The 27036-nt window shown below is 38.3% G+C and overlaps 1 protein-coding gene across 1 annotated transcript in view; it reads right to left on the bottom strand.

Moving 5' to 3' along the window:
- LOC136863609 (pyrimidodiazepine synthase) overlaps positions 1-11415 on the bottom strand; it is a 165793-nt gene extending 154378 nt beyond the window's left edge. Inside the window, exon 1 of the mRNA XM_067139979.2 lies at positions 11318-11415. Within this exon, the coding sequence (XP_066996080.1) occupies positions 11318-11342 (25 nt within the window). The 5' untranslated portion in view covers positions 11343-11415. The remainder of the gene's footprint in view (positions 1-11317) is intronic.
- Positions 11416-27036: the final 15621 nt, after the last annotated feature.

The raw sequence follows: 27036 nt of genomic DNA, 5'->3' as shown, positions 1-27036 counted from the left end.
GGTATTCATTATTGGGTGTTTCTGTTGTGGTTAGTAGTGTAGCGTAGTGTGTCGATGAAGGGAAGTGTAAGAAGATGAGCCAGAGGAATTAACTATACGCAGTTAAAATCCTCAACCCAGGCAGGAATCGAATCCGGGAGCATCGGAGCGGAAGGCCAGTACTCTGAAAGGATCCGGAGGATTAATAAACTACTGCATAAATAATTGAAAAATAACCAATAGGCATATGTAGTCCGCCAACTGCGTATTACATTCAGATGTGTGAATCGAAAGCTCAGTAACCTAGGCTGTAGCGAAATCGTCACAAACCATGCACTAAAAGTGGATGTACAAGGAACTCCACTTGCCCGAATCACATAAATTTAAGATGGTATCTATAAGTGTTGGCTGGCTTCTCGGCTGAAGGGCTCATGTAGTGGCCTTCCCTTCAGTCGGTCCCGGATTCAATTCCCGGCCGGGCTGGGGATTTTAACCTCGTCTGGTTAATTCCTCCAGATCCTGGGCTGAGTGTTTGTGGTAGTCTTAAAATACACATTTAAATTAACATACAACACACCACACTACAAGCCACCACAGAAACGTGTAGTAATGAATACATCTTTCGTCATAGGATTGGTATCAGGAAAAGCAACCGACAGTAAAAGTGGGCTAAACCCCTACAAAATACAAACTCCAGGTAACTGGTAAAAGGCCAAAAAAGAAGTATCTGCAAGTGTTATATAGACATTGCGTAACTCAGATAATCATCATGGAAGTTGATATGAGTTATACAAGGGACCATAATTGCTTTAGAGGTCATCACCTTCATAAATTTATGAAAATGACTTATGCGTATATTTCGGCTTTATGGCTTTGCTTGTAAGTGATTCTTTTATTGGATTTCTTTGCCTAAAAGATCGTTGATTTTTATACTTTTCTTTTTTAAAATAACCTTTACATCGCACCGAGACAGACAAGTCTTATGGCGACGGTGGGATGGGAAGGAAGCAGCCGTGGCCTTAATTAAGGTACAGCCACAGCATTTGCCTGGTGTGAAAATGAGAAACCACGGAAAACCATATTCAGGGCTGCCGACAGTGGGGTTCGGACCCACTATCTCACGAATGTAAGCTCACAGCAGCGCGACCCAAGCCACATGGCCAACTCGGTGCTTTATACTTTTAAGACTGTGGCAGTGCAATATTATTAATACTGATTTTATCCCGAAAAATGCTACAAGTACCTGAATATTCAGGGACGATCAGTATCACTGCTATTAATTATTTAAAGATCTGCCTTTTCAATACAATTCAAAGCATATTTGCTAATACTTCAAATACATAAAGAAATATAAGTACATGCTTCGAGATTCTATTAATATACTCTTATCCAGCTTACGGGCTAAAATCACTTAGATGTATAAAACATTGTGCCCTAACATAAAACTGGTTACAAACAATACAATAAAACATATTCAAGTTTCAAACATGAATAAACTTAGCATTATGCCCAATTTTGTCCTGTAAATATCGTGTGAAATTTCATGTACAGTATTAATATTTAGATGGTTTACAATTATCAAATACTGTTGTAGTGAGGATCAGTATTCTCAGATAGAGAGACATCAACAAAAGAGCATCACTAAATATACAACCAGCAAAAATAAACACACAAACATACGTTTACGATCTAGATGAATCTTTAAAGCACTAATCATGATATTTAACCAAAATGTACTTCACATCGTCCATGTTAAGAATCCATGAACAGTAATATTTGAAGTCAGCGTTTGTGCGAAACTTCTGTACACGGAACTACGCAACCTCTTTTTTATTTTTTACTTTAAATTTTAAATTCTGACGTTCGGCCTTGTTTGACAATACAGTTAGCGTCCTAATTTGCATTTTGACACATGTTAATGAAACTAATTATATATGATTTTTTACTACGATGTTTAATGTTGATTTTGTACGATGTGGTGTACTTACGTATATTTCAACACGAACACAAAGACCCAGTCCCAGGGTAAGAGTTATTAATCAGACGAGGCTATCCTCGACCGGGAATCTAACCCGGATCTCTCTGAACCGAAGGCCGCTGTGCAAAACTTTTATTTAGGAAGGAGCCAGACATGTAACTTGAATCAATGAGATAGTTTCCATGAAACTTTGCACAAATGGAGTCGATGTTAACCCAGTCATAAATATAACATGAGTTTACAATATATTGTCGTTGCACCTCGAAATACCGTTATGTGACAATGTTCAGGGGAGAAATACTGATCCACAGCAATGTATCACTTAGAACGAAAATTGGTTGATATAAAAAGACAAAGTCACCTCCATACAGGCCATGGAGGCCCTTGGAGGAGTGGAAGGTAAAGGCTTCCACCATTGTTAATCGCGGCACGTGATGGGTTGGAGTAGTTAACTCTATGCCCGGCCGCCTTTGCCCCCAGGAATTAACCTGGTACTCATTTTTGGTGTAGGCTGAGTGAACCTCAGGGCCATATGCACCTCCGGAAGTGGAAATCTCGATTCTTAAATTTTACGACGTCCTTCCGGGCGAACCGAGCACGCCTTTACCGCCTCGGCCAGGCAGCCCCTAATTGGATGATATAGTTCATGCAATACTGAACCTTAGATGACAGAACGTTTCTGGTCAGAGTTCTAAGCTGAAATATTATCACTAGAGCCCAGATTATATATAATATAAAAATGAGAAATATGCACATAGATATATAAGATAGCTAATTTGGCAAAATATGTAGTTTACGTATCAAATAAAAAAAAATATTTAAGTTAATGTCTAAGCTTTATTTGATGTATTCTTGTACACAGAAGGGAAACAAAACCGAAAAAAGTTAAAAGTGCAGATGTTATTCAAACTCTGGATTTCATTTGGAGACACAATTAATAACTAAATAGTTTTCCTCATTTTCTGCGGTCATCGAATGCCGTCTGTCTGTTGGGATGTTCTTATGTACAGAAAAAGTCCTTTCAACTTCAAATGAAGTACAGTCCCTGGCCAAATTAATATGACCACCTCATATGTTCTCTCTTTATGGATTCATTTAACCATTTTCGTCACTGGAAAGTGTTTGTAGGAAGACTGTAAGTGCATTTATATATCAAGGAAACATTTAAGTCGAAGAATTGTGAAAAATATTGTATGTTGGACACACTGTTTACATGTTGGCGCCAATTTATACTTATGGAGGGAAATGCGTGTCGCTCTTGTATTCATTTTCTCTGCACACAAGTTGCTTTTTAAAGGTAAAATTCTAATGGTAAGTTAAACCTAATCAATTATTTTCATTTCTGTTTGCATGTACCTATATTTCATGTCCGTTCACGATAAGTTTATGCTCCTTTGGTGGAAAATTAACAACATTTTCCAATTCTAACCTCAAATCATTATGTTTTCAGAAATGGGCTTAGAAAAGGACCTGTCACCAAACAAAAGGGGAATGATTCAAGGTCTTTTGACTGAAACTAATCTTTCACAGCGAGAAATAGCAAAAAAGTTGGAGTTTCAAAAACTTCAGTGGCTAATATCAGTCGTAGGTTACGTGAAAAGAACACTCTGGCATCGAATCGTAAGGCCAAGTGTGGCAGAAAAAAGGTGCTGTCACCTCGCGGTGAACGAATGTTGAGAAAAATAATAATAGAAGATAGAGCAGCAACGAACAGCATCATAAGAAGGAAATTAAACGATGCAGGAATTCCATACCAGAACAGTTCGGCGGAGACTGGCAGACTTGGGCTACAAAAGCTGCAGACCTGCTCGCAAGCCAAGACTTAATCGGATGATGAAGCAACGGTTGGAATGGGCTAAGGCGCACAAACACTTCACTGTAGAAGACTGGAGATCAGTATGTTTTCCAACTCTTCATTTGATTTGAAAATTATCCATAGTTTTAAAAAATGTACAAAGTGCTTTTGTGTTTCAGGTATGCTTTAGTGACGAAAGTACCTTCCAGATTTTAATGAACAAGGCTCAGTTTATTAAGAGAAGGCCATTGGAAAAATTCAGTGAAGATTGTGTGATAAAGACTATCAAACATCCAACTTCGGTGATGATATGGTCAGTGATTAGTGGGAGAGGTCTGGGTAGGCTGTACATCGTTGAAGGTACGATGAAACAAGAACAGTACATCAATGTTCTGCAAACTCGACTTCTTCCACAACTCCGGGACTGGTTCAAAGGAGATGAAAAGAAAATATTTATGCAAGATGGTGCGCCCTGCCATACGGCAAAGACTGTCAAATTCTTGAAGGAAAAGGAAGTTCCTCTGTTGGACTGGCCAGGTAATTCTCCCGACCTCAACCCAATTGAGAATGTATGGGAACTGTTAAAGAGGGAAGTGGCAAAAGACAATGTCACTACGAGGATACATTTACTTGAACGGATCATATTCCACTGGCACCACAACCAGCAATTGAAGGATATGAGCTTACGATGCATAGATAGCATGCCTCGCAGAGTGCAGGCCGTTACTGCAGCAAAAGGAGGACTGACAAAATACTAGTATTGACAATTAAATGAGGGTTCAAATCTGAGTTTTGTGATTAGTTGTGTTATTCTATATGTATATGTATAAGTCTAGTCACATTTCACACAATTAAGATAAATAAAACATGAATGAAATGCATAAAGGCAATTTAAAGTTTATTTTCCTAGGTTTCCTTAGGTGGTCATATTAATTTGGCCAGGGACTGTAAATGGTGCGTATTCCAAATTGCCCGGCAAAGAAATATTTAATTTTAGACTTGCTCAAGCAAGGAAGGTCCTTATTAAGAGAGAAGAAATTTGATCTCATCAAACATAAATATGCTTATTAGAAAAATGTTCCTGAAGACTTGTGTGTGGACTGTAGCTCTTTATGGAAATTAATGGAATAACTGAAGAAGAAAGAAAGAAAGAAAAAAGGTGCTTTTGACATATGGTATTAAACCGAATACTGGCGAAGGGATTACAAAAGAAGAGTCACTAAACATGAGAGGAAAACAATGTGACAAAATTTGTGCAAGGGAAGATTGATAGACACCGCTCAAGACACCCAAGACTTGCACCGTCAACATACCTAAGGGATGCGATTCTTTGACAGAATACTTCACTTTCAATTATTAAACTATTTTTAGATTTTAGAGACGTACAGGCTTTTAAAACTATTTTCAAGTGTTTAACAATAAACTTCAATCGGTGTAAAAATAGTGAAAAAAGAATTGTGTTTTCTTTCAAATGCGCTATAATCTTCAAAATATTTGAAATATGTAATGTTTATCAAAATATTTATTATGCATCGAAAAATGTAAAAATACGTAACTTTCAACTCCTGGAATAATGGCCCTTTTAGTGTGATTCGCCGACATTTTAGCTTTTCTTGTAGCTACTGTACATATATGGTAACAGAATATGTAATTACATATAATCCAGGCTCTAATTATCACATACCGGTTTTTTAAGCGCAAAGACATTATTTAAAATTCATCTGACAGTGGGTAACGTTTATATCTACAGAACACGTTACATTATTACAGAATTGGCTCAATGATTACGAAAATCTCTGACAAAATGGAAGTTTCGTAGAATGCATTCCATATGCCGTTTTAAATAGGCTACAGATGCTGGCTACACATAAATTATTAAACGTTGCAGCAGTGTGAACAAACGAAAACATAATCTCAGCGTGTGTGAAGCGAAGCGTCGTCTGAAAAAATAGTCATCGAAGGCTCCAGTGCATCCATCCAGCGTTGCGGCCTTTGATTCAGAGGGCTCTGAGTTAATTCCCGCCCAGGCCGGGGATTTTAGCCACGTCCTGCCAATTCCTGTGGTTCTTGAACTGCATGTTTATGTTCGTTTTACAGCACATATCTTCTTTTACATACAAAACAGACAACGCTACCAACCATCACAGAAACACGCAATAGTGAATACACCTCTCCACATTAGGTTGGGGACAGGAAAGACATCCGGTCGTAACACATAGTGTCGTCTTCAAGTAATTGGGTGGGAAGGGAAAATTGTCATGCGTTTCAATAGTGCGCTTATTACGAGCGCCACCATTAAAGAGTGAAAAAGTATACCGGGTTGAGTGTCTCAGACGACAAGGCACTGGATTTCTTTAGTGCAAGTTAGTGGAATCGATCCCGGTTCAATCCAGTCGTATCTGAAGGTGTTAAAGTATGCGAAGCTCGTAAAAGATCTCTTGTGGGAAAACATATCCGGCACTTCGCCGACCCGAAAACAGTAAAAGGTTGTTAGTGGCGTAAAATCAATAGCTTTATCGTTCTCTTCTTCTTCTTCTTCTTCCAATTCATTGAGGCCAGCACTTTATGTGAAGTTGGCCCAGTTTACGATCGGGTGCCCTTCCTGACGCTTAACTCTAGGTGGAGGGATGTATTCACTATTGCGTGTTTCTCTACTAGTTAGTGCGATGTGTTGCATGTAGATGAAGAAAAGTATATTAGGACGAACAAAATTTCTCAGTCCAGAGGAATTAACTATACGACCGAATGAGTTGGGATCGCTATTTGAGTAAGGTATCTGTTAACTTGCACTCGGAAGGTGGTGGATTAAAACCTTGCTGTTGGCAGCAAAGAAGATGGTTTTCCGTGGTTTCCCATTTTCACATCAGGCAAATACTGGGGTTGTACCTTAATTAAGGCCACGGCTGCTTCCTTCCTAATCCTAGCTTTTTCCTATCCCATCGTTACCGTAAGACCTGTCTGTGTCGATGTAAAGTAGAACAAATAGAAAATGCCCATATGCAATTAAAATCCACAACCCGGCCGAGAATCGAACCCTGGCCTTTCAGCCAAGGAGACGGGCAAAACAACATTATTATGATCATCACTACTATCACTACTAAGCTACTACTACTATCAAAATTTGTTTACTGAGTTTATTCATTCTCGGACTTCGGATATCCTAGGTCAGAGTTCTAGTGTGCATAGGACCTGACCGTGAGTGACAAGCACTGATATTCTAGGGCCTGGAGCATTGCACCGGGAAAATCATTTGTGTCCAATATTGCGACAGAAATCCCAGAGGAAAAAATAATGTATTTATAAGAAGAGAGTGTGGAAATAAGGCTGTTGTCGATGTCTAGATTCGATCATCGGATCTCCAAACACTCCACTCTCCTGTCAACCTTCTGTGAAAGGCGAGTTTACAATTTCTACGACGAGTAAGTGAACTAAGCAGAGCTCACACTAGAAAAGTGTACCTTTAGTTCACGCCATACAGCTGAAGGCTTCCGAAATAATTCTAGCTTCACGGTATTCGGAAAAGACTGAATATCGTCTTCGTGCCTCGAAATGCCGCCATGTGACAATGTTGTCGGTAAAATACGATCCGCAGCAAATGTCAGGGGTTCAGAGCAATACTATCGTAACTAGCATTTCTCAGATTTTACATTATAGCAATTTAAAAGCTTAGATACTTATGACTGTCAATGTTCTAGTCAATGCTAACAACCATACGTTTCCAGGGTAAGTTCTGACATACATGGGAACTTTAAATTTGCTTTAATATAAAATCTGAGAAATGCTAGTTACGATAGTATAGTTCTGAACAGACAATGTCACACTTAAAACGAAAGTTCGTTGATATAATTCATGCAATACTGAACTTTAGATAACAGAATCTTTATGGTCAGAGTTCTAAGCTGAAATATATCACACAGAGTTTTTATAGGCACAACGACGATATACATTGCTGAAGGAAGAGCTAAAAAGACGTTGCATCGTTGGACCGCTTATGAACAAGGGAATGAATAATTGCTTAGTCTCAGTTGTGAAGTATACCAGAGAAGTTCTAAGGTTTGCATAGGAGCTGATCGTGAGTGACAAGCAGTGATATTCTAGAGTCTGGAGCATTACGCCGACGGTAATAATTTGCGCCCAATATTCGGGAAGAAATCCCAGAGAATAAAATGACATTTACAAAAGAGAGTACTTAACATTGTTGGTATCTGATTGTATTAGATAAGGAGACTGCTAGGTTTGGCTCCGAAATAGATTACTACAAACAAGTGCTGTGGATTCAATAGTAAAATGCTTACTCACTAAAACAGAACATGTTAGTAGTTAACAATTCATGCCAGAAGACAGGAGTTCAAACAATGATTTATGTATTACGGAATGTAATGACAACATAAATTTCAAATTTCCAGTTGTGCGCCGCACATAATTTTGTGTACGCCCCTTATGCCTATGTTTTCGACTCAACCCCGCAGTTGGTTGACATTTAAGACTGTTAAAATGCAACATACTAGCGTCAGAATTTTCTAGCACGCTACAGCGAAGTTGCGGTACCACTGCGCGCCCTCTGCTAAGAATATTAGCTTGTTGCTTTACGTCGCGCCGACACAGATAGGTCTTATGGCGACGATGGGACAGGGAAGGGCTGGGAGTGGGAAGGAAGCGGCCGTGGCCTTAATTAAGGTACAGCCCCAGCATTTGCCTGGTGTGAAAATGGGAAACCACGGAAAACCATTTTCAGGGCTGCCGACAGTGGGGTTCGAACCTACTATCTCCCGAATACTGGATACTGGCCGCACTTAAGCGACTGCAGCTATCGAGCTCGGTAAGAATATTAGCAATCAAGATGACGCTATACAAACAGAATTATCAATTTATATATTCTTTCAATTGTCATTTGTAACAAGGTACGCCGTAGTGCCAGGATTTTGCTGTTGAATGGGGTTTTAACGTGCCAGCAAATTTACTGGCACAAGCAACTCCACAATTGAAATATAACAAGCAGTTATTCATTCCCTTATCCACAAACGGTCCAACGACTTTGCCAGGATAGGATCACAGCAACTTGGAATATGGAAAGCGAGGACCTAGCAAACAAGGCAAAGCAATCGAATATCATCATTTAAAATTAGTCTTCTTTCCTTGCCTTTCTCGCAATTATCTTGGGTTGGCACTAATGTGGATTAAGCCCCATTTTACGCCGAATGCTCTTACTAACGCCCACCCTGTGTGGAGGGATATTTCGCAACTCCGCAAAAATAGTGGCACAACTCCAAAAATGTCAAATGTGAATTTTTTTAATAATAATAATAATAATAATGTTATTTGTTTTACGTCCCACTAACTACTCTTTTACGGTTTTCGGAGACGCCGAGGTGCCGGAATTTAGCCCCACAGGAGTTCTTTTACGTGCTAGTAAATCTACCGACACGAGGCTGACGTATTTGAGCACCTTAAAATACCACCGGACTGAGCCAGGACCGAACCTGCCAAGTTGGGGTCAGAAGGCCAGCGCCTTAACCGTCTGAGCCACTCAGCCCGGCAGTGAAATATTTTAGCTTAGAACTTTGGCCGGTAAGGTTCTGTCATCTAAGGTGCATATTGTGTGAATATTGTGAAGGCATTCTCGCTCTTCATAATGTATGTGCTGCGGGTCAGTATATCTCCAAAAACATTTTCACATAAGAGGTTTTGTCCCGGCAACGACGATAAGCAAAAAATAATCACTCCTTCGATCTAGAAAATTGTTATAAGTGTAACTTCTTTCTTTCTTTCTTTCTTTCTTTCTTTCGGGAGATAGTGGGTTCGAACCCCACTCTCGGCAGTCCTGCAGATGCGTTTCCGTGTTTTCCCATTTTCACATGAGGCAAATGCTGGGGTTAAGCCTTAATAAGGCCACGGCCACTTCCTTCCCACTGCCAACCCTTTCCTAGCCCGTAAAACCTATCTGTGCCAGTGCGTCATAAAGAAAAATTGTAAAAAGAAATTTTGCGAAAAATCACAAATTCCTTTATATCACTTCAGCATGCTAATACATCATTAGTCAAGAACATTAATACTTCTTAGTTGACCGGGCGAGTTGGCTGTATGGTTAGGGCTGCGCAGCTGTGAGCTTGCATCCGGGAGATAGTGGGTTCGAATCCCACTGTCGGCAGCCTCGAAGATGGTTTCCCTTGGTTTCCCATTTTCATACCAGGAAAATGCAGGGGATGTATCCTAATTAAGGCCACGGCCGCTTCCTTCCCATTCCTAGGCCTTTCCTATCCCATCGTCGCCATAAGACCTAGCTGTTTCGGTACGACGTAAAGCAAATTGTAAAAAAAGTTCTTAGTTGTGATTTATTTCATTGAAACGCTGTCAAAATATGATGTAATATATGTTAAATGTTATCATGCAGAAACAGTCTGATAAAATATTATCCTTGATTTGATATAGTGCCTTAAATGTTTAAACTTTATTTTCTCGGAAACGTTAATTTTTGAGTTGTGCCACTATTCTTGCACATACACCATCACTTGTTTCTGTGATGGTTGGTGGGCGCTAAGCACGTAGATTATTATTATTATTATTATTATTATTATTATTATTATTATTATTATTATTATTATTATTATTATTATTATTATTATTATTATTGTATCCAAGTAGTTATAGTAATGATGATACTATGTCCCTGACAGTTTAAAGGAGACCTCTGAGTGACTTAGGCTCCGAAAAGGTAACCAATGATATCCGAATCCCCAAATGAAAGGACAACAATGCGTGGAACAGAGCGGGAGTTTGAAAATACTTCGCAAAACTCTCTTCTGCTTTACAAAGACTCACTCTAAAAATATTCGTGTCAGATCAGAATACCGCTATTTAGACGTGAGATTAACTATTTGATGTTTTATGGTTCAGATAACTTCAAAACAATGCTTGGTATAACATCTTAATGAATAGTGTCAGACCAGCAAGTAGCTAAAAAAAAAAAAATCGTAGGTACATTACAAAAGTCTAAACGACATTCGTTGGAAATACTGTCAAAAAAAAAAAAAAATTATTACTGATTGTAGTGCCAATTGCTAGGTCTACGCACGTTCTGTGTCATTTCTGTATGATCATTTTTTAACAAAGTGCCTTTGAAAGCGCATTTCAGTAATGGTTTTTAGGCACAGTTTCTTTTAGGTATAAGTATTGTACATTAGGTATTATTGTATACAATTCTTTCAAGAATTCACGTGTAAATTACGAAAGTATACATACAAATTCAAGAACTTGTGTAGAATAAATATTACAAAAAGAAAAAACTTTCCTTAAAAGTTGCTCAGCATTTTCTAAACCTGGGAACTGCGGCTCATACGAGTTTTAGTCTGATAATCTTAAAAATAAACATTATAGAGAAGAGTTCTTAAGCGCGCGTCATCTAAACACCGGTACTTCTGTCATATACAATCAAACGGCTCTGAACATATGTTTAAAGGAAACTGTGCCCAGTATTAACGTCTGAAAATATTCAAAATAATAATCTAGGTTTGAAATGAACAAGTACCTTTAGTAAACTTATGATATCAATGTTTGAAAATACTTACCAATTGACAAATGCCTCGCACTCATGCTGCCGGCGATGAATGGACTGCTACGGGACCCCGCCGCTTCTCACGATGTCGTGCTATGTAGTAAACTGATGATCGACCCAATCTGCGTTAACCACGCTCCGCGTCTCGTTTATATCGACCTTGAATAGCGATGGTTGCGATTACGACTGCGCGGTGGGGACGGTGTGAACTACCTATGCCCCACCACTCTTCGGGACACGAAAACTAACGATGACCAATAGACGTGCCAGAAAGTAATACTAGACCAATAAAACTATCACAAACTTGATCGCGCATTTGAACTTACTTACGTGTATTCTTCCCATCCATTTTTTGTGTATGCTACTTATACGGGGAAGAAGCTTATCCGGTGACTATCTTATGACATAGAATATGGAGGAACAAAGGCCTTCTGAGGACCAGACAATCTAAAATGTGCATATCAAGTGGATGGGACAATAGACCACGGACAGGGTGTAAGGTAAAGCGCAAGTCTCTGTGACAAACAGGTTGTCTCAGCTGGCCAATCAGTGGTCGGCTAATTGATGGCGCATTTATCTTCCTTCACTACGCAAACAGCAGCTATCAACTAAGTTACCTCAACACAGAACAGGGTGACAGGTGGGTTGAACATCGTAGACATTATTTTTCATGATTTCCCACTTCCATTTCCAGCATATTACAGGATGGCACGACCCGACTCCTTTCTTTCTCGTCGTAGATCCTATTAATAAGGAGAGATACTTCCATTAATAGTCAAAAGTAGAGATGACTGTTGGCCACGGTATTCCAAGTCAAAAAGTGAAATAATAAAAAACATTTCGATTGCATTGAGTACGCTGGGATTCGTGTGCGTATTAAATGTTTAAAAGACTATGTTATATTAGAATAGCAGCGCTAATACTGGTTTCTATGTTGTACGGTTGTTAGTGATGGAGAAGTCTTTGGTTATCATCCCATAACAATAATAATACTTTTAGGTCTGACTAACTACTTTTACAGCTTTCGAAGAGGTCCGGAAACCGGAATATTGTCCGACAAGAGTTCCTTCAAGTGCTAGTAAATCTATCGACATGAAGCAGGCGTATTTCAACTACTTCAAATACCACCGATCTAAGCCGTGATCGAACCCACAACTTTGGGCTCGGAAGGCCAGCGTTTCCACCATCTCAGCCACTCAATCGGCTTTCCTCAGTTAACTGTTCGATTGCGGATGCGGTCGGTGCCATTTGAGGTTGTTTAAATGCGACAACTCGGAGTTTTCCGTTTCCGACTCGTTAATAAACTATTGTCACCGACCGTAAGTGAACGATCTGCTGTTGAAGGTGCTCTCTCATTTCCTAGTGAGAAAGTAGTTATTACTTTGCATAACAGAAAAAATTGGTGTATGAGTGATTCAGTTAGTGGAACAAATGACTTTGTGTTGGAGGTAATAAAGATGAGTGATTTGTTTCTAATTTTACGTCGAGTAGATCTGCTGGCGTTCGCAGATTACGTACTGTAGCTTACGGAAGTTAGGTTTGCATTGTTTTGTATTTGGGTTGGAGGAAATAGGAAATAATCATCTACTTTTGGTTTAGATATCTATAGTTCTGTTGGTAGGATACTTACTAAGACAGATTCTTACACGGAGTTGTAACTTCAGCAGTTTCCACATTTACATTCGTATAGGTACTAGACACGATATTTCGTACAGCACTTTAAGATGCTTTGCACCTGACACGAAGGAAAAAATTTACATAAAACTAGCTGTAGTACCCATCGTTGGCAGGACAGTCACTTAACATGTGCGTGATTACATGTTTGCTCACCCCTCATATTGTTCCACCAGATTTTGAGACATCCCTCTAACTGCCAGTGGCTTGTTGTGACGTACTCGTTTCCTTGCTTTCTGTGTCCCTTTCAATTTTCGTAATTTTTGTATTATTGCTGATCTTGATTTGATCTCTTCCATCCCGTATAAAATAAAGCCATGTATAGTGTTAATATTCAAAAACTACTGACGGAAATACAAAGCCCTTAAAACGTTGCTGGAAAAATCTCCATAGCAACTCTCTTTACAGTCTTGACAGTGGGCTTAAAGTTTCGCACGATTCAAACTGGTAATTTTTTTTTATTTATCGGAAAATGGTATAGAACGAAAAATCGCCATGAGCTATTTTCATGTAAAACCAACCGTTTGAGCGATACATCGAGTTTTACACGTTAGCCCCTTTCTGAAGCACCCACTCCTGCTGAAATTTTTAGAACAACTTATAGCCAAGAGAAACTTAACCGAGATCGATAGCTGCAGTCGCTTAAGTTTGGCCAGTATCCAGTATTCGGGAGATAGTAGGTTCGAACCCCACTGTCGGCAGCCCTGAAGATGGTTTTCCGTGGTTTCCCATTTTCACACCAGGCAAATGCCGGGGTTGTACCTTAATTTAGGCCACGGCCGCCTCCTTCCCACTCCTAGCCCTTCCCTGCCCCATCGTCGCCATAAGACCTATCTGTGTCGGTGCGACGTAAAGCAACTAGCAAAAAAAAAGAGAGAGAGACTTAAAACTTCCCCGTCTGTTAAACACACAAAATGTCAATATAAATTACAACACTATAAACATACTTGTAAATAATACACACTATTATACAAAGAATGACATGTTTCGTTCTGCAAGAGCCGGGCTGAGTGGCTCAGACGGTTAAGGCGCTGGCCTTTTGACCCCAACGTGGCAGGTTCGATCCTGGCTCAGTCCGGTGCTATTTGAAGGTGCTCAAATACGTCAGCCTCGTGTCGGTAGATTTACTGGCACGTAAAAGAACTCCCGCGGGACTAAATTCCGGCACCTCGGCGTCTCCGAAGACCGAAAAAGTAGTTAGTGGGACGTAAAGCAAGTAACATTATTATTATTATTATTATTGTTCAGCAAGAACTTCCTCAGATTCTATCAAATCACTTACAACATGCTTATATAGGTAGAGTATTGTTTACGTTGCGTAAAGTTGTCAATGATAGAGAACCAGGTGACAATATGAACGAATATTAACAAATAATGATGATTTAATAAGAACTCAACCATCACCGTATTAACATTATGAAAAAATGTTGCGCTTACCTGGATTGCCGAAGTTTAGTTCGTTGCCTCCAAACACTATTTCACGGCAAGTGGAAAACCACAGAAATCCATTTCGAGGATGGCTGAGTTGGATATCCACCCCCCACCCCAACCCCCTGCTCAGTTGACCTCCCGAGGCTGAGTGGACCCAGTTCCTGCCCTCGTGCCACTCATGTTTGGAGACAACGAACTAGGCTTCGGCAATCCAGATAAGTATAACTTTTTTTTCATGATATCAATACCGTGATGGTTGAGTTCTTATGAAATCATCATTATTTGTTAATACTTGTTCATATTATCACCCGATTCTCTATCACTGACAAGTTCAAGCAATGTAAAAAATACTGTACATTTACACGCATGATTTCAGTGATTTTATAGAATCTGAGGATGTTTTTGTAGGACGAAACATACTATTCTTGGTAAAATAATGTGTGTTTCTACAGGTATGTTTATAGTGTTATAATTTATATTTGTTGTGTGTTCGACAGACTGGAAAGTTTTTATGTCTCATCTAACTAAGTCGACAGTGGAAAGTATAGCTTCCTTCTTAACAAATTATAGCCAAGATCACACTCAACTTCATTCCACACCGAATACCAAGTTTCATATAAATCCACACATCGGGTATTTTTCGTGATGTAACAGACAGTCATATATTGAAATGCATTCGACATAGGTCGTTACAATCACGTCAGTATTGTTGTCAAAATACAATATTAACCGACTGAAATGTTGGTTTCAAAGCAAAGTTCTTCTTTCTTGGGCCGATGACCTGGTATTAAGCCCCTTTAAACAACAAGCATCATCATCATCTTTCTTTATCCGTTTACCATCCACGGTTGGTTTATCCCTCGGACTGAGCGAGGGATCCCACCTCTACTGCCTCAAGGTCAGTGTGCTGAAGCGTGAGCCATTGGGTCAGGGGGATACAACTGGGGAGGAAGATCAGTACCTCACCCAGGCGACCTCACCTGCTATACTGAACAGGGAACTTGTGGGAAGATTGGAAGGGGTAGACAAGGGAGAGGGAAGGAATCGGCAGTGGCCTTAAGTTAGGTACCATCCCGGCATTTGCCTGGAGGAGAAGTGGGGAACCACGGAAATGCACTTCGAGGACGGTTAAGGTGGGAATCAATCCTCCCCCCTACTCAGTTGACCTCCCGAGGCTGAGTGGACCCGGTTCCAGCCCTCGTGCCACTTTTCAGATTTCGTGGCAGAGCCGGGAATCGAACCCGGGCTTCCGCGTTGTGGCAGCTAATCACACTAACCACTACACCATAGATGCGGTAAAAGCAATGTTATCATACGAAATGCTCGATCAAATGAAAAACTCCACAATTACTCACTTTTCACGATTAGTACTACGCTGACATTCTAACAGTGACACGTTCCATAACTGGAAAGACACCGGGCGAGTTGGCCGTGCGGTTAGAGGCGCCCGGCTGTAAGCTTGCATCCGGGAGATAGTGGGTTCGAATCATACTGTCGGCAGCCCTGAATATGGTTTTCCGTGGTTTCCCATTTTCACACCAAGCAAATGCTGGGGATGTACCTTAATTAAGGCCACGGCCACTTCCTTCCAACTCCTAGCCCTTCCAATCCCATCGTCGCCATAAGACCTATCTGTGTCGGTGCGACGTAAAGCCACTAGCAAAAAAACTGGAATGACCCGGCCACAGACAGCGGTGAACACTGCTCTGACGTATCCGTTAAGTGCGCACCCTGGCTATTCTATCAGCGCCTCATAGCAGAAATCTATTAGCTGGAATACCACGATGAACCAGTGTGTCACGTATCAGTAGTTATCATAATGTGTATGAACCAAAGGAATGGCATACTAAAAAAAGAAATTTGTCCAACTACCCAGCTATTTCCGCCAATATTCAAGAAAGCTGTTCTACTGGGCATACAGCAGTAATACCACCTATTGGAGATGAGTGTGAACAGAGGAAAATAAGAACAGCACAACAAATGTAAGCTAATGTTATTGTTGATCAATTTCATGGACTTTCGATGCTGTACGCCTTCATGTTTAGTTTCCCTCCGACTCTGTGATATCAGGATATCCAGTTGCAAAGGGAGCCATTATTCCTCCTTTCATGATGTTCCTTCACGGTTTTTTTCATTTTGATAGTCAGTTTTAAAATTTTCCTTGCCGATAAGGACTGATGACCACGAGGTTTAACGTTAAGACAATCACGACAAAAACACTATCATCGCCAGTTAACACGATTGAACAATATTTCAATTTACACTTTAGCCCTCTCCTGCTGAAATTTTTAGAACAACTTATAGCTTATTTGTATATTGAATACGGACCACAATGACAACATTGTAACGTATGACAATATTTCCATGTTAGCTACGCTCGACATTGACATGGGTTAAGAAACAAAAGTCTAAATTATGAATGTCTCTGTTTACACAACGGAAAAACCGAAAATTGTATTTTCTTCAACTTTTGTTATGTAGTGTTTATCGGTGGGGCCACTAATCTATATATATAAAACAGCTTGTACTGACTGACTGATTGACTGACTGACTGACTGACTGACTGACTGAGTCATCATCGCCGAGCCATAACTACTGAACATAATGAAATGAAATTTTGGGGATACATTCATATTAAGATGTAGGTGCTCGCTAAGAGAGGATATTTGGATATTCCGTTGCTAAGGGGGTGAAAAGGGGGGCAAAATTTTAAAATGAGTGTATCTATATCTCAAAACGTTAAAAGTTCACAAATGTAAAAATTGGTATTTAGAGCCTTCTTTGAAAATAAGGAAAGACGTATTTTTTGTTTTCAGAAAATCCCAATAGGACGGGTGAAAAGGGTGAAAAAAGGGTGAAAAAGGGTTTGAATGCCTTTAATCAGGATACCGGTATTTATATCTCAGAAACTGAAGATACTACAGACCTGAAAATTGGTACATTTGATCCCTTTTAAAAATAAAGAAACACGTATTTTTTGTTTTTGGAAAATCCAATTAATGGGACGGGGAAAAGGGGGGTGAATTTTTAAAATGAATTTATCTGTATCTCAAAACTTTGAAAGTTTACAGATGTAAAAATTGGTATTTAGAATCTTCATTAAGAATAAACTAACATGTATTTTTTGTTTTTGGAAAATCCCAATAGGAGGGGTGGAAAGGGGTGAAAAAGGGGTTGAATGCATTTAATGAGGATACTTATATATCAGAAACTGAAGATATTCTAAACCTGAAAATTGGTGTTTTGGATCTCCTTTAAAAATAAAGAAACACGTATTTCTTGTTTTTGGAAAATCCAACTAATCGGGGGGGTGAAAAGGGGTTGAATTTTTAAAATGAATGTATCTATATCTCAAAACTTTGAAAGTTTACAGATGTAAAAATTGGTATTTAGAATCATCATAAAAAATAAAGAAACACGTATTTTTTGTTTTCAGAAAATCCCAATCGGACGGGTTTAAAGGGTGAAAAAGGGGTCGAATGCCTTTAACCAGGATACCGGTACTTATATCTCAGAAACTGTAGATATTACAGACCTGAAAATTGGTACTTTTGATCTCTATTTTAAAATAGAAAAACGTATTATTTTTTGTTTTGGGGAAATCCAATTAATGGGAGGGGGAAAAAGAGGGTGAATTTTTAAAATGAGTGTATCTATATCTCAACACTTTAAAAGTTTGCACATGTAAAAATTGATATTTATAATCTCCTTTAAATATAAAGGAACACGTATTTTTTGTTCTCTGTAAATCCGAATAGGAGGGGTGTAAAAAGGTGAATAATGGGTGAATGCCTTTAATTAGGATACATATATCTCAGAAACTGAAGATATTACAGAACTGAAAATTTGTATATGGGATCTCCTTTGAAAATAAAGAAACACGTACTTTTTTAGAAATTCCAATTAATGGCGGTTAAACAGGAGTGACATATTGGGGTGAATTTTTTGAAAAACTATATCTACAGAATATCTGAGAAACATAGAATGATACAGACGTAAAAAGGGGTATTTGGAATCTCCTGTAAATGTAAAGAAACATAGGTGATTTGTTTTTGGAAACTTCTCTTAAGGGGAACTAAAAAGGGGGTGAAATTTTTAAATGAGAATTTATACAGTATATCTAAAAAAAACTGAACATGTTACAGAAGTGAAAAATGTTATTTTTTATCTCTATTAAAAATAAAGGAACGTGTATTTTTAGTTTTCAGAAATACCCCTTGGGTGGAGGGGGGGATAAAGCGACTGAAAATGGTGTTGAATCCTTTTAATTAGGCCACGGTTATCTCAAAAATGAAGATGTTACAGACGTGAAATTTGATATTTGCAATCTGCTTTAAAAGTAAAGAAACACGTATTCTCGGAAAATCCAATGAATGCTGGGGAGAGGTGAAAGAATTGAAAAATTAATTGACTTAATTGTATGAGAATACTTTCATCTATTAAAAACTAAAGTTGTTAGTTCCTACAGACGTGAAAATTGGTATTTGGAACTCCTTTAAAAAGTAGCAAGATACCCGTGCTTCGCTACGGTATTATACTGAAATTTAGAATTGAATGCTTATTTCTTTATATATAATCCGCCGAAATTTGTGATCTGATTCGTTTTCTGAGAGAATCCGCCAAAATTCGTGATCTGACTCGTTTTCTACTAGATTATGGCAAGTTTCCTCCCATTTTTCAATCCTTCTTTCCAGCAATCGATTTCGTACTTCCCGTGCTAAGTCCAGGTATTCCACCCGGTCAGTTGGGTCCATAGTCTTTGCCATCTTTTCCTATAAGCATTTTTAATATGGGCAAAATCCTTCAGGAGATCCAGCATGGTGACGTCTTGGTTGCCTTGGCGATACTGAACCCGCGGCCGGACTGCATTCTTAGTCATTACCCGTCCAGGAACCGTTTTCAGCGCGGTCCGCACATTTGACGACGGTCCAGAACATTATTATTATTATTATTATTATTATTATTATTATTATTATTATTATTATTATTATTATTATTATTATTATTATTATTATTATTATCATCATAGATGTTCTGGACCCCACAGCAAGATGCAAGACCGCTACTTGGCGGTAAATTACATCTGGTGCCATTGTCATTGCTGAAAATATGACCAACACCATTGTCGCGCGTAGGCAAGTGTGCTGGATTTCTGGCCATACGAATGTCATACCTCCGTGCATTATTGACCTTATTATGGAGGTGAAAAATTGGACAATCAATCTCATTCCTATCGTTTATTTCAAATGTGTTTAAATTTTTATTTATATGCCAGGAGAATCTACTGTAATCTAAGAACGTTCTCCGAAGGAAAAGATGGCTCTTGAAAACGAACCCAGGAAAGATTAAAAATGATCGGTTTATGATCAGAATAAGTACATCGAAAATCTACAGCCTGTTTCCAGTTATTCGACAGGGTCAGGAATGTAATGAATAAAGCCCCTATAATAGCGGCGACAATAGGAATTTTGCCGGCAGCCAAAACCTGTCGCACTCCTCTGCGGCAATGATTAATGGATTACAAATGAAATGAAATTATATTAGACAGTGTTGTTGGAGTGAATGATGATAGGGAAAACCGGAGTATCCGGAGAAAAACCTGTCCCGCCTTTGTTTTGTCCAGCATGAATGTCACATGGAGAGACCGGGATTTGAACCATGGAACCCAGCTGTGAGAGGCCGCCTGAGCAACGGAGGCTCCTTGTAAATACATTATGAACAGTAAAATCAATTGGTCTCACCTCCTTTTACACCCCACCGCCGTTAAGTTTATTTAGCCAACCCCCCACCAAAAAAATCTAAAAGATGGCGTGTTTCTTTACGTTAAAGGAGATTCCAAACACTAATGTTCACGTCTATTACCTTCAGTTTTGAGATTAAAATAATTCACTTTTTTCACTTTCACACTCCTCCCCCCTGCCCCTAAGTAAATTTCCGGCAAAAAGTACTTGTTTCTTTAATAGTAAAGGATCTTCTAAATACCAATTATCACGACTGTAACTCTGTAACTTCTTCAGTTTTTGATTTATGTGTCCTCATGAAACGAATTCATCTCCTTTTCACTCCCGCCCCCAAGATGATTTGCCCCCAAAAACGCGTTTATCTTTGTTTTTAAAGGAGTTCCAAATACCAATTTTCACGTCTGCAGGCCCTAACAACTTTAGTTTCTAATAGATGAAAGTATTCTCATACAATTAACTCAAATAATTTTTCAATTCTTTCACCTCCCACTCCCCCCCCCCCCCATTCATTGGATTTTCCGAGAATACGTGTTTCTTTACTTTTAAAGCAGATTCCAAATATCAAATTTCACGTCTGTAACATCTTCATTTTTGAGATAACCGTGGCCTAATTAAAAGGATTCAACACCATTTTCAGTCGCTTTATCCCCCCCTCCACCCAAGGGGTATTTCTGAAAACTAAAAATACACGTTCCTTTACTTTTAATAGAGATAAAATATAACATTTTTCACTTCTGTAACATGTTCAGGTTTTTTTAGATATTCTGTATAAATTCCCATTTTAAAATTTCACCCCCTTCTTAGTTCCCCTTAAGAGGAGTTTCCAAAAACAAATCACCTATGTTCCTTTACATTTACAGGAGATACCAAATACCCCTTTTTACGTCTGTATCATTCTATGTTTCTCAGATATTCTGTAGATACAGTTTTTCAAATATTCACCCCAATATGTCACTCCTGTTTAACCGCCATTAATTGGAATATCTAAAAAATACGTGTTTCTTTATTTTCAAAGGAGATCCCATATACAAATTTTCAGTTCTGTAATATCTTCATTTTCTGAGATATATGTATCCTCATTAAAGGCATTCAACCCATTATTCACCTTTTTACACCCCTCCTATTCGGATTTACAGAAAACAAAAAATACGTGTTCCTTTATTTTTAAAGGAGATTATAAATATCAAATTTTACATGTGCAAACTTTTAAAGTTTTGATATATAGAAACACCCATTTTAAAAATTCACCCCCTTTTTCCTCCTCCCATTAATTGGATTTCCCCAAAAGAAAAAAAAACGTTTTCCTTTATTTTTAAAAGAGAACAAAGGTACCAATTTTCAGGTCTGTAATATGTACAGTTTGTGAGATATAAGTACCGGTATCCTGATTAAAGGCATTCAACCCCTTTTTTACCTTTTAAACCCGTCCTTTTGGGATTTTCTGAAAACAAAAAAATACGTGTTTCTTTATTTTTTATGATGAATCTAAATACCAATTTTTACATCTGTAAACTTTCAAAGTTTTGAGATATAGATACACTCATTTTAAAAATTCAACCCCTTTTCACCCCCCGATGAATTGAATTTTCCAAAAACAAAAAATACGTGTTTCTTTACTTTTAAAGGAGATCCAAAACACCAATTTTCAGGTTTATAATATCTTCAGTTTCTGAGATATAAGTATCCTCATTAAATGCATTCAATCCCTTTTTCACCCCTAAATTCTAAATTTCAGTATAATACCGTAGCGAAGCACGGGTATCTTGCTAGTCTATATATATAAAATAACTTGTCCTGACTGACTGACTGACTGACTGACTGACTGACTGACTGACTGACTGACTGACTGACTGACTGACTGACTGACTGAGTGACTGATTCAACATCGCCGAGCCAAAACTACTGGACATAAAGAAATGAAATTTTGGGCATAGATTCATATTAAGATGTAGGTGCTCAATAAGAGAGGATTTTTAGTTATTCCGTCGCTAACGAGGTAAGGGAGGGTGAAATTTTAAAATGAGTGTATCTATATCTCAAAACTTTACAAGTTTACAGATAAAAAAAATTGGTATTTAGAATCTTCTTTAAAAATAAGGAAATCGTATTTTTTGTTTTCAGAAAATCCCAATAGGAGGGGTGAAAAGGGTGAAAAAGGGGTTGAATGCCTTTAATCAGGATACTGGTACTTATATCTCAGAAACTGAAGATACTACAGATCAGAAAATTGGTACATTTGATCTCTTTTAAAAATTAAGAAACATGTATTTTTTGTTTTTGGAAAATCCAATTAAAGGGAGGGTGACAAGGGGGATGAATTTTTTGAATGAGCGTATCTATATCTAAAAAATTCGAAAGCTTACAGATGTAAAAATGTGTTTTTTGAATCTTCATTAAAAATAAAGGAACACGTATTTTTTTGTTTTTGGAAAATCCCAATAGGAGGGGTGAAAAGGGGTGAAGAAATGGTTGAATGCCTTAAATTACGATACTTATATCTCAGAAACTGAAGATATTACAGACCTGAAGATTGGTGTTTGGGATCTCCTTTAAAAATAAAGAAACACGTATTTTTTGTTTTTGGCAAATCCAATTAATGGGGGGGTGAAAAGGGGTGAATTTTTAAAATCAGAGTATCCATATCTCAAAACTTTTAAAGTTTATAGATGTAAAGATTGGTATTTAGAATCTCCTTTAAAAATAAAGAAACACGTATTTTTTTGTTTTTGGAAGATCCCAATAGCAGGGGTGAAAAGGGGTGAAGAAATGGTTGAATGCCTTAAATTAGGATACTTATATCTCAGAAACTGAAGATATTACAGACCTCAAATTGGTGTTTGGGATCTCCTTTAAGAATAAAGAAACATGTGCTTTTTGTTTTTGGAAAATCCAATTAATTTAGGGGTGAAAGGGGGTGAATTTTTAAAATGAGTGTATCTATATCTCAAAACTTTTGAAGTTTATAGATGTAAAGATTGGTATCTAGAATCTCCTTTAAAAATAAAGAAACACGTATTTTTTGTTTTCGGAAAATCCCAATAGGAACGGTGGAAAAGGGTGAAAATGTGTTGAATGATTTTAATGAGGCTATTTATATTTCAGAACCTGAAGATATTACAGACCTGAAAATTGGTATTTGGGATCTACTTTAAAAATAAAGAAACAGGTAATTTTTCGTTTTTGGAAAATTCAAATAATTTAAAATGAGTGTATCTACATATTAAAACTTTAAAAGTTTACAGATGTAAAAATTGATATTTAGAATCTCCTTTAAGAACAAGGAAACATGTATTTTTTTCGGAAAATCCCAATAGGAGGGGTTAAACAGGGGTTGAATGCCTTTAATGAGGATACTTAAATCTCAGAAACTGAAGATGTTACAGTCATAAAAATTTAAATTTGGAACCTTCTATAAAATTAAAGGAACACATAATTTATTGTTTTTGGAAAATCCAAATAATGGGGGTGATAAGGGGGGTGAATTTTTAAAATGAGTGTATCTATACCTCGAAACTGTAAAAGTTTACAGACGTAGAAATTGGTATTTAGGATCTCCTTTCAACATAATGAAACACGTACTTTTTTGTTTTCGGAAAATTGCAATAGGAGGGTTGAAAAGGAGTGAAAAGTGGGTTGAATGCCTTTAATGAGGATCATTATATCTCAGAAACTGAAGATATTACAGACCTGAAAAGAAGGTATTTGGGATCTCCTTTAAAAATAAAGAAACATGTACTTTTTTTTTGGAAAATCCAAATAGTGGAGGCTTGAAAGGGGGTAATTTTAAAAATAAGTGTATCTATATCTCAAAAATTTCAAACTTTACAGGTGTAAAAATTGGTACTTAGAATCTAATTTCAAGATGAAGAAACACGTATTTTTTTGGTTTTCGGAAAATCCCAACAGGAGGGGTGAAAAGGGGTGAAAATTTGTTGAATGCCTTTAATAAGGATCCTTATATCTCAGAAACTGAAGATGTTACAGACCTGAAGATCGGTATTTGGGATCTCCTTTATAAATAAAGAAATATGTATTTTTTGTTTTTAGAAAATCCAAATAGTGGGAGTGAAAGGGGGGTCGTATTTTAAAAATTAGTGTATCTACATCTCAAAACTTCAAAAATTTGCAGAGGTAAAAATTGATATTTAGAATCTCCTTTAAAAATAAATGAACACGCATTTTTTTTTGTTTTCTGTAAATCCCAATGGGGGGGGGGCTGAAAAGTGTAAATAAGGGGTTGAATGTCTTTAATGAGGATACTTATATCTCAGAAACTGAAGATATTACAGACCAGACAGTTAGTATATGGAATCTACTTTAAAAATACAGAAACTTTTTTTTGGAAAATCTAATTAATGGGGTTAAACAGGAGGGACAAATTGGAGTGAATTTTTAGAAAGACTATATCTACAGTATATCTAAGAAACGTAAAATGTAACAGACTTAAAAACTGGTATTTGGAATCTCCTGTTAAAACAAAGAAACAGGTATTCTCGGAAAATCAAATGAAGGGTTCCGGGGGGGGGTAAAAAATTGAAAAATTAATTGAATTAATTGTATGAGGATACTTACATCTAATAAAAACTAAAGTTGTTACAGACGTGAAAATTGGTACTTAGATCTTCTTTAAAAATAAAACGACGCGTTTTTTGGGGGGAGGGAGAATTATCTTTGGGGCGGGTGTGAAAAGGAGTTGAATTCGTTTCATGAGGACACATATCTCAAAAACTGAAGAACATCGGTATTTAGAAGATTTTTTACTATTAAAGAAACAAATATTTTTGCCGGAAAATTCACTTAGAGGACGGGATAGTGTGAAAGTAAGTGAAAAAGTGAATTATTTTTATGGGAATACTTATATCTCAAAACTGAAGGTAACACACGTGAACATTGGTATTTGGAATCTCCTTTAAAAATAAAGAAACACGCCTCCTTTTTTGGGGGGGTGGGGGGTGTAAATCAACTTAACCGCGGTGGGGTGGAAACGGAGGTGAGACCAATTGATTTTACTGTTCCTAATGTACTTATAAGGAGCCTCCGTCTCTCAGGCGGCAGCGCGCTGGCCTCTCACCGCTGGGTTTCGTGGTTCAAATCCAGGTCACTCCATGTAAGATTTGTGCTGGAAAAAAAGGAGGCGATACAGGTATTTCTCCGGGTACTCCGGTTTTCCCCGTCATCATTCATTCCAGCAACACTCTCCAATATCATTTCATTTCATTTGTCATTCATTAATCATTGCCCAAGAGGAATGCGACAGGTTTTGGCAGCCGGCACAATTCCTATCCTCACCGCTAGCTGGGGGATTATTCATTCCATTCCTGACCAGGTTGAATGACTGGGAACAGCCTGTGGATTTTCAATGTACTTATTCTGATCATAAACCGATCATTTTAATCTTTCCTGGGTTCGTTTTCAAGAGCTATACTTTCCTTTGGAGAACCTTCTTAGATTACAGTAGATTCTCATGGCATATAAATAAAAATTTAAACACATTTGAAATGAACGATCGCCTCTGTGGTGTAGTGGTTAGCGTGATTAGCTGCCACCCCCGGAGGTTCGGGTTCGATTCCCGGCTCTGCCACGAAAATTTGAAAAGTGGTACGAGGGCTGGAACGGGGTCCACTCAGCCTCGGGAAGTCAACTGAGTAGAGGTGGGTTCGATTCCCACCTCAGCCATCCTGGAAGTGGTTTTCCGTGGTTTCCCACTTCACCTCCAGGCGAATGCCGGGATGGTACCTAACTTAAGGCCACGGCCGCTTCCTTCCCTCATCCTTGCCTATCCCTTCCAATCTTCCCATCCCTCCACAAGGCCCCTGTTCAGCATAGCAGGTGAGGCCGCCTGGGCGAGGTACTGGTCATACTCCCCAGTTGTATCCCAGACCAAGAGTCTGAAGCTCCAGGACACTGTCCTTGAGGCGGTAGAGGTGGGATCCCTCGCTGAGTCCGAGGGAAAAGCTGAACCTGGAGGGTAAACAGATGATGATGATGATGATGATGATGAAATGAACGATAGGTATAAGATTGACCGTGCAATTGTTCACTTCTATAATAAGGTCAATAATACACGGAAGTGTCATTCGTATCGCCAGAAGTCCTGTGCACTTGCCTACGGGAGACAATGATGCTGGTCATACTGTCATCTACTACAAAAAGTGGCAGCAGATGTAATTTACCGCCAAGTAGAGGTCTTGCATCTTGCTGTGGGGTCCAGAATAATAATAATAATAATAATAATAATAATAATAATAATAATAATAATAATAATAATAATAATAATACCTAAATTTAACTAATTTCACCCACCCTAATAATAATAATAATGTCCTGGACCGTCGTCAAAATGTGCGGACCGTGCTGGAAACGGGTCCTGGAAGGGTAATGACTACGACTGCAGTCTGGCCGCCGGTTCAGTACCGCCAAGGCACCCAAGAGGACACCACGCCGAATCTCCTCAAGGATTTGATCCACATTAAAAATGCTTATAGTAAAACATGGCTAAGATTTAGGGACCTAACTGACCGGGTGGAATACCTGGACCTAGCCCGGGAAGTACGAAATCGATTGCTGCTCAAAAGATTGAAAAATGGGAGGAACGTTGCCGTAATCTCACAGAAAACGTGTCAGATCGCGAATATCGGCGGGTTATATATAAAACGATAAGCATTCAATTATAAATTTCAGTATAATACCGTAGCGAAGCACGGGTATCTTGCTAGTAACATATATATTTGAGAATTAAATTTCAGGCCTTCCCCTAAACTACCACTTCAACCAGCGAAAATAAAATTATGTGTAGCCTAGATTTTAGTGCCTTATTCCCCGACTTTACTTACCGATTTTCAGTACAGTCTGTTCTCGTAATGACCGGGCGAGTTGGCCGTGCGCG

Source organism: Anabrus simplex, chromosome 2 (assembly GCF_040414725.1).
Source record: "Anabrus simplex isolate iqAnaSimp1 chromosome 2, ASM4041472v1, whole genome shotgun sequence".
In the NCBI taxonomy this organism is placed as follows: Eukaryota; Metazoa; Arthropoda; class Insecta; order Orthoptera; family Tettigoniidae; genus Anabrus; species Anabrus simplex.
This window is presented reverse-complemented; position numbering and strand designations above follow the sequence as displayed.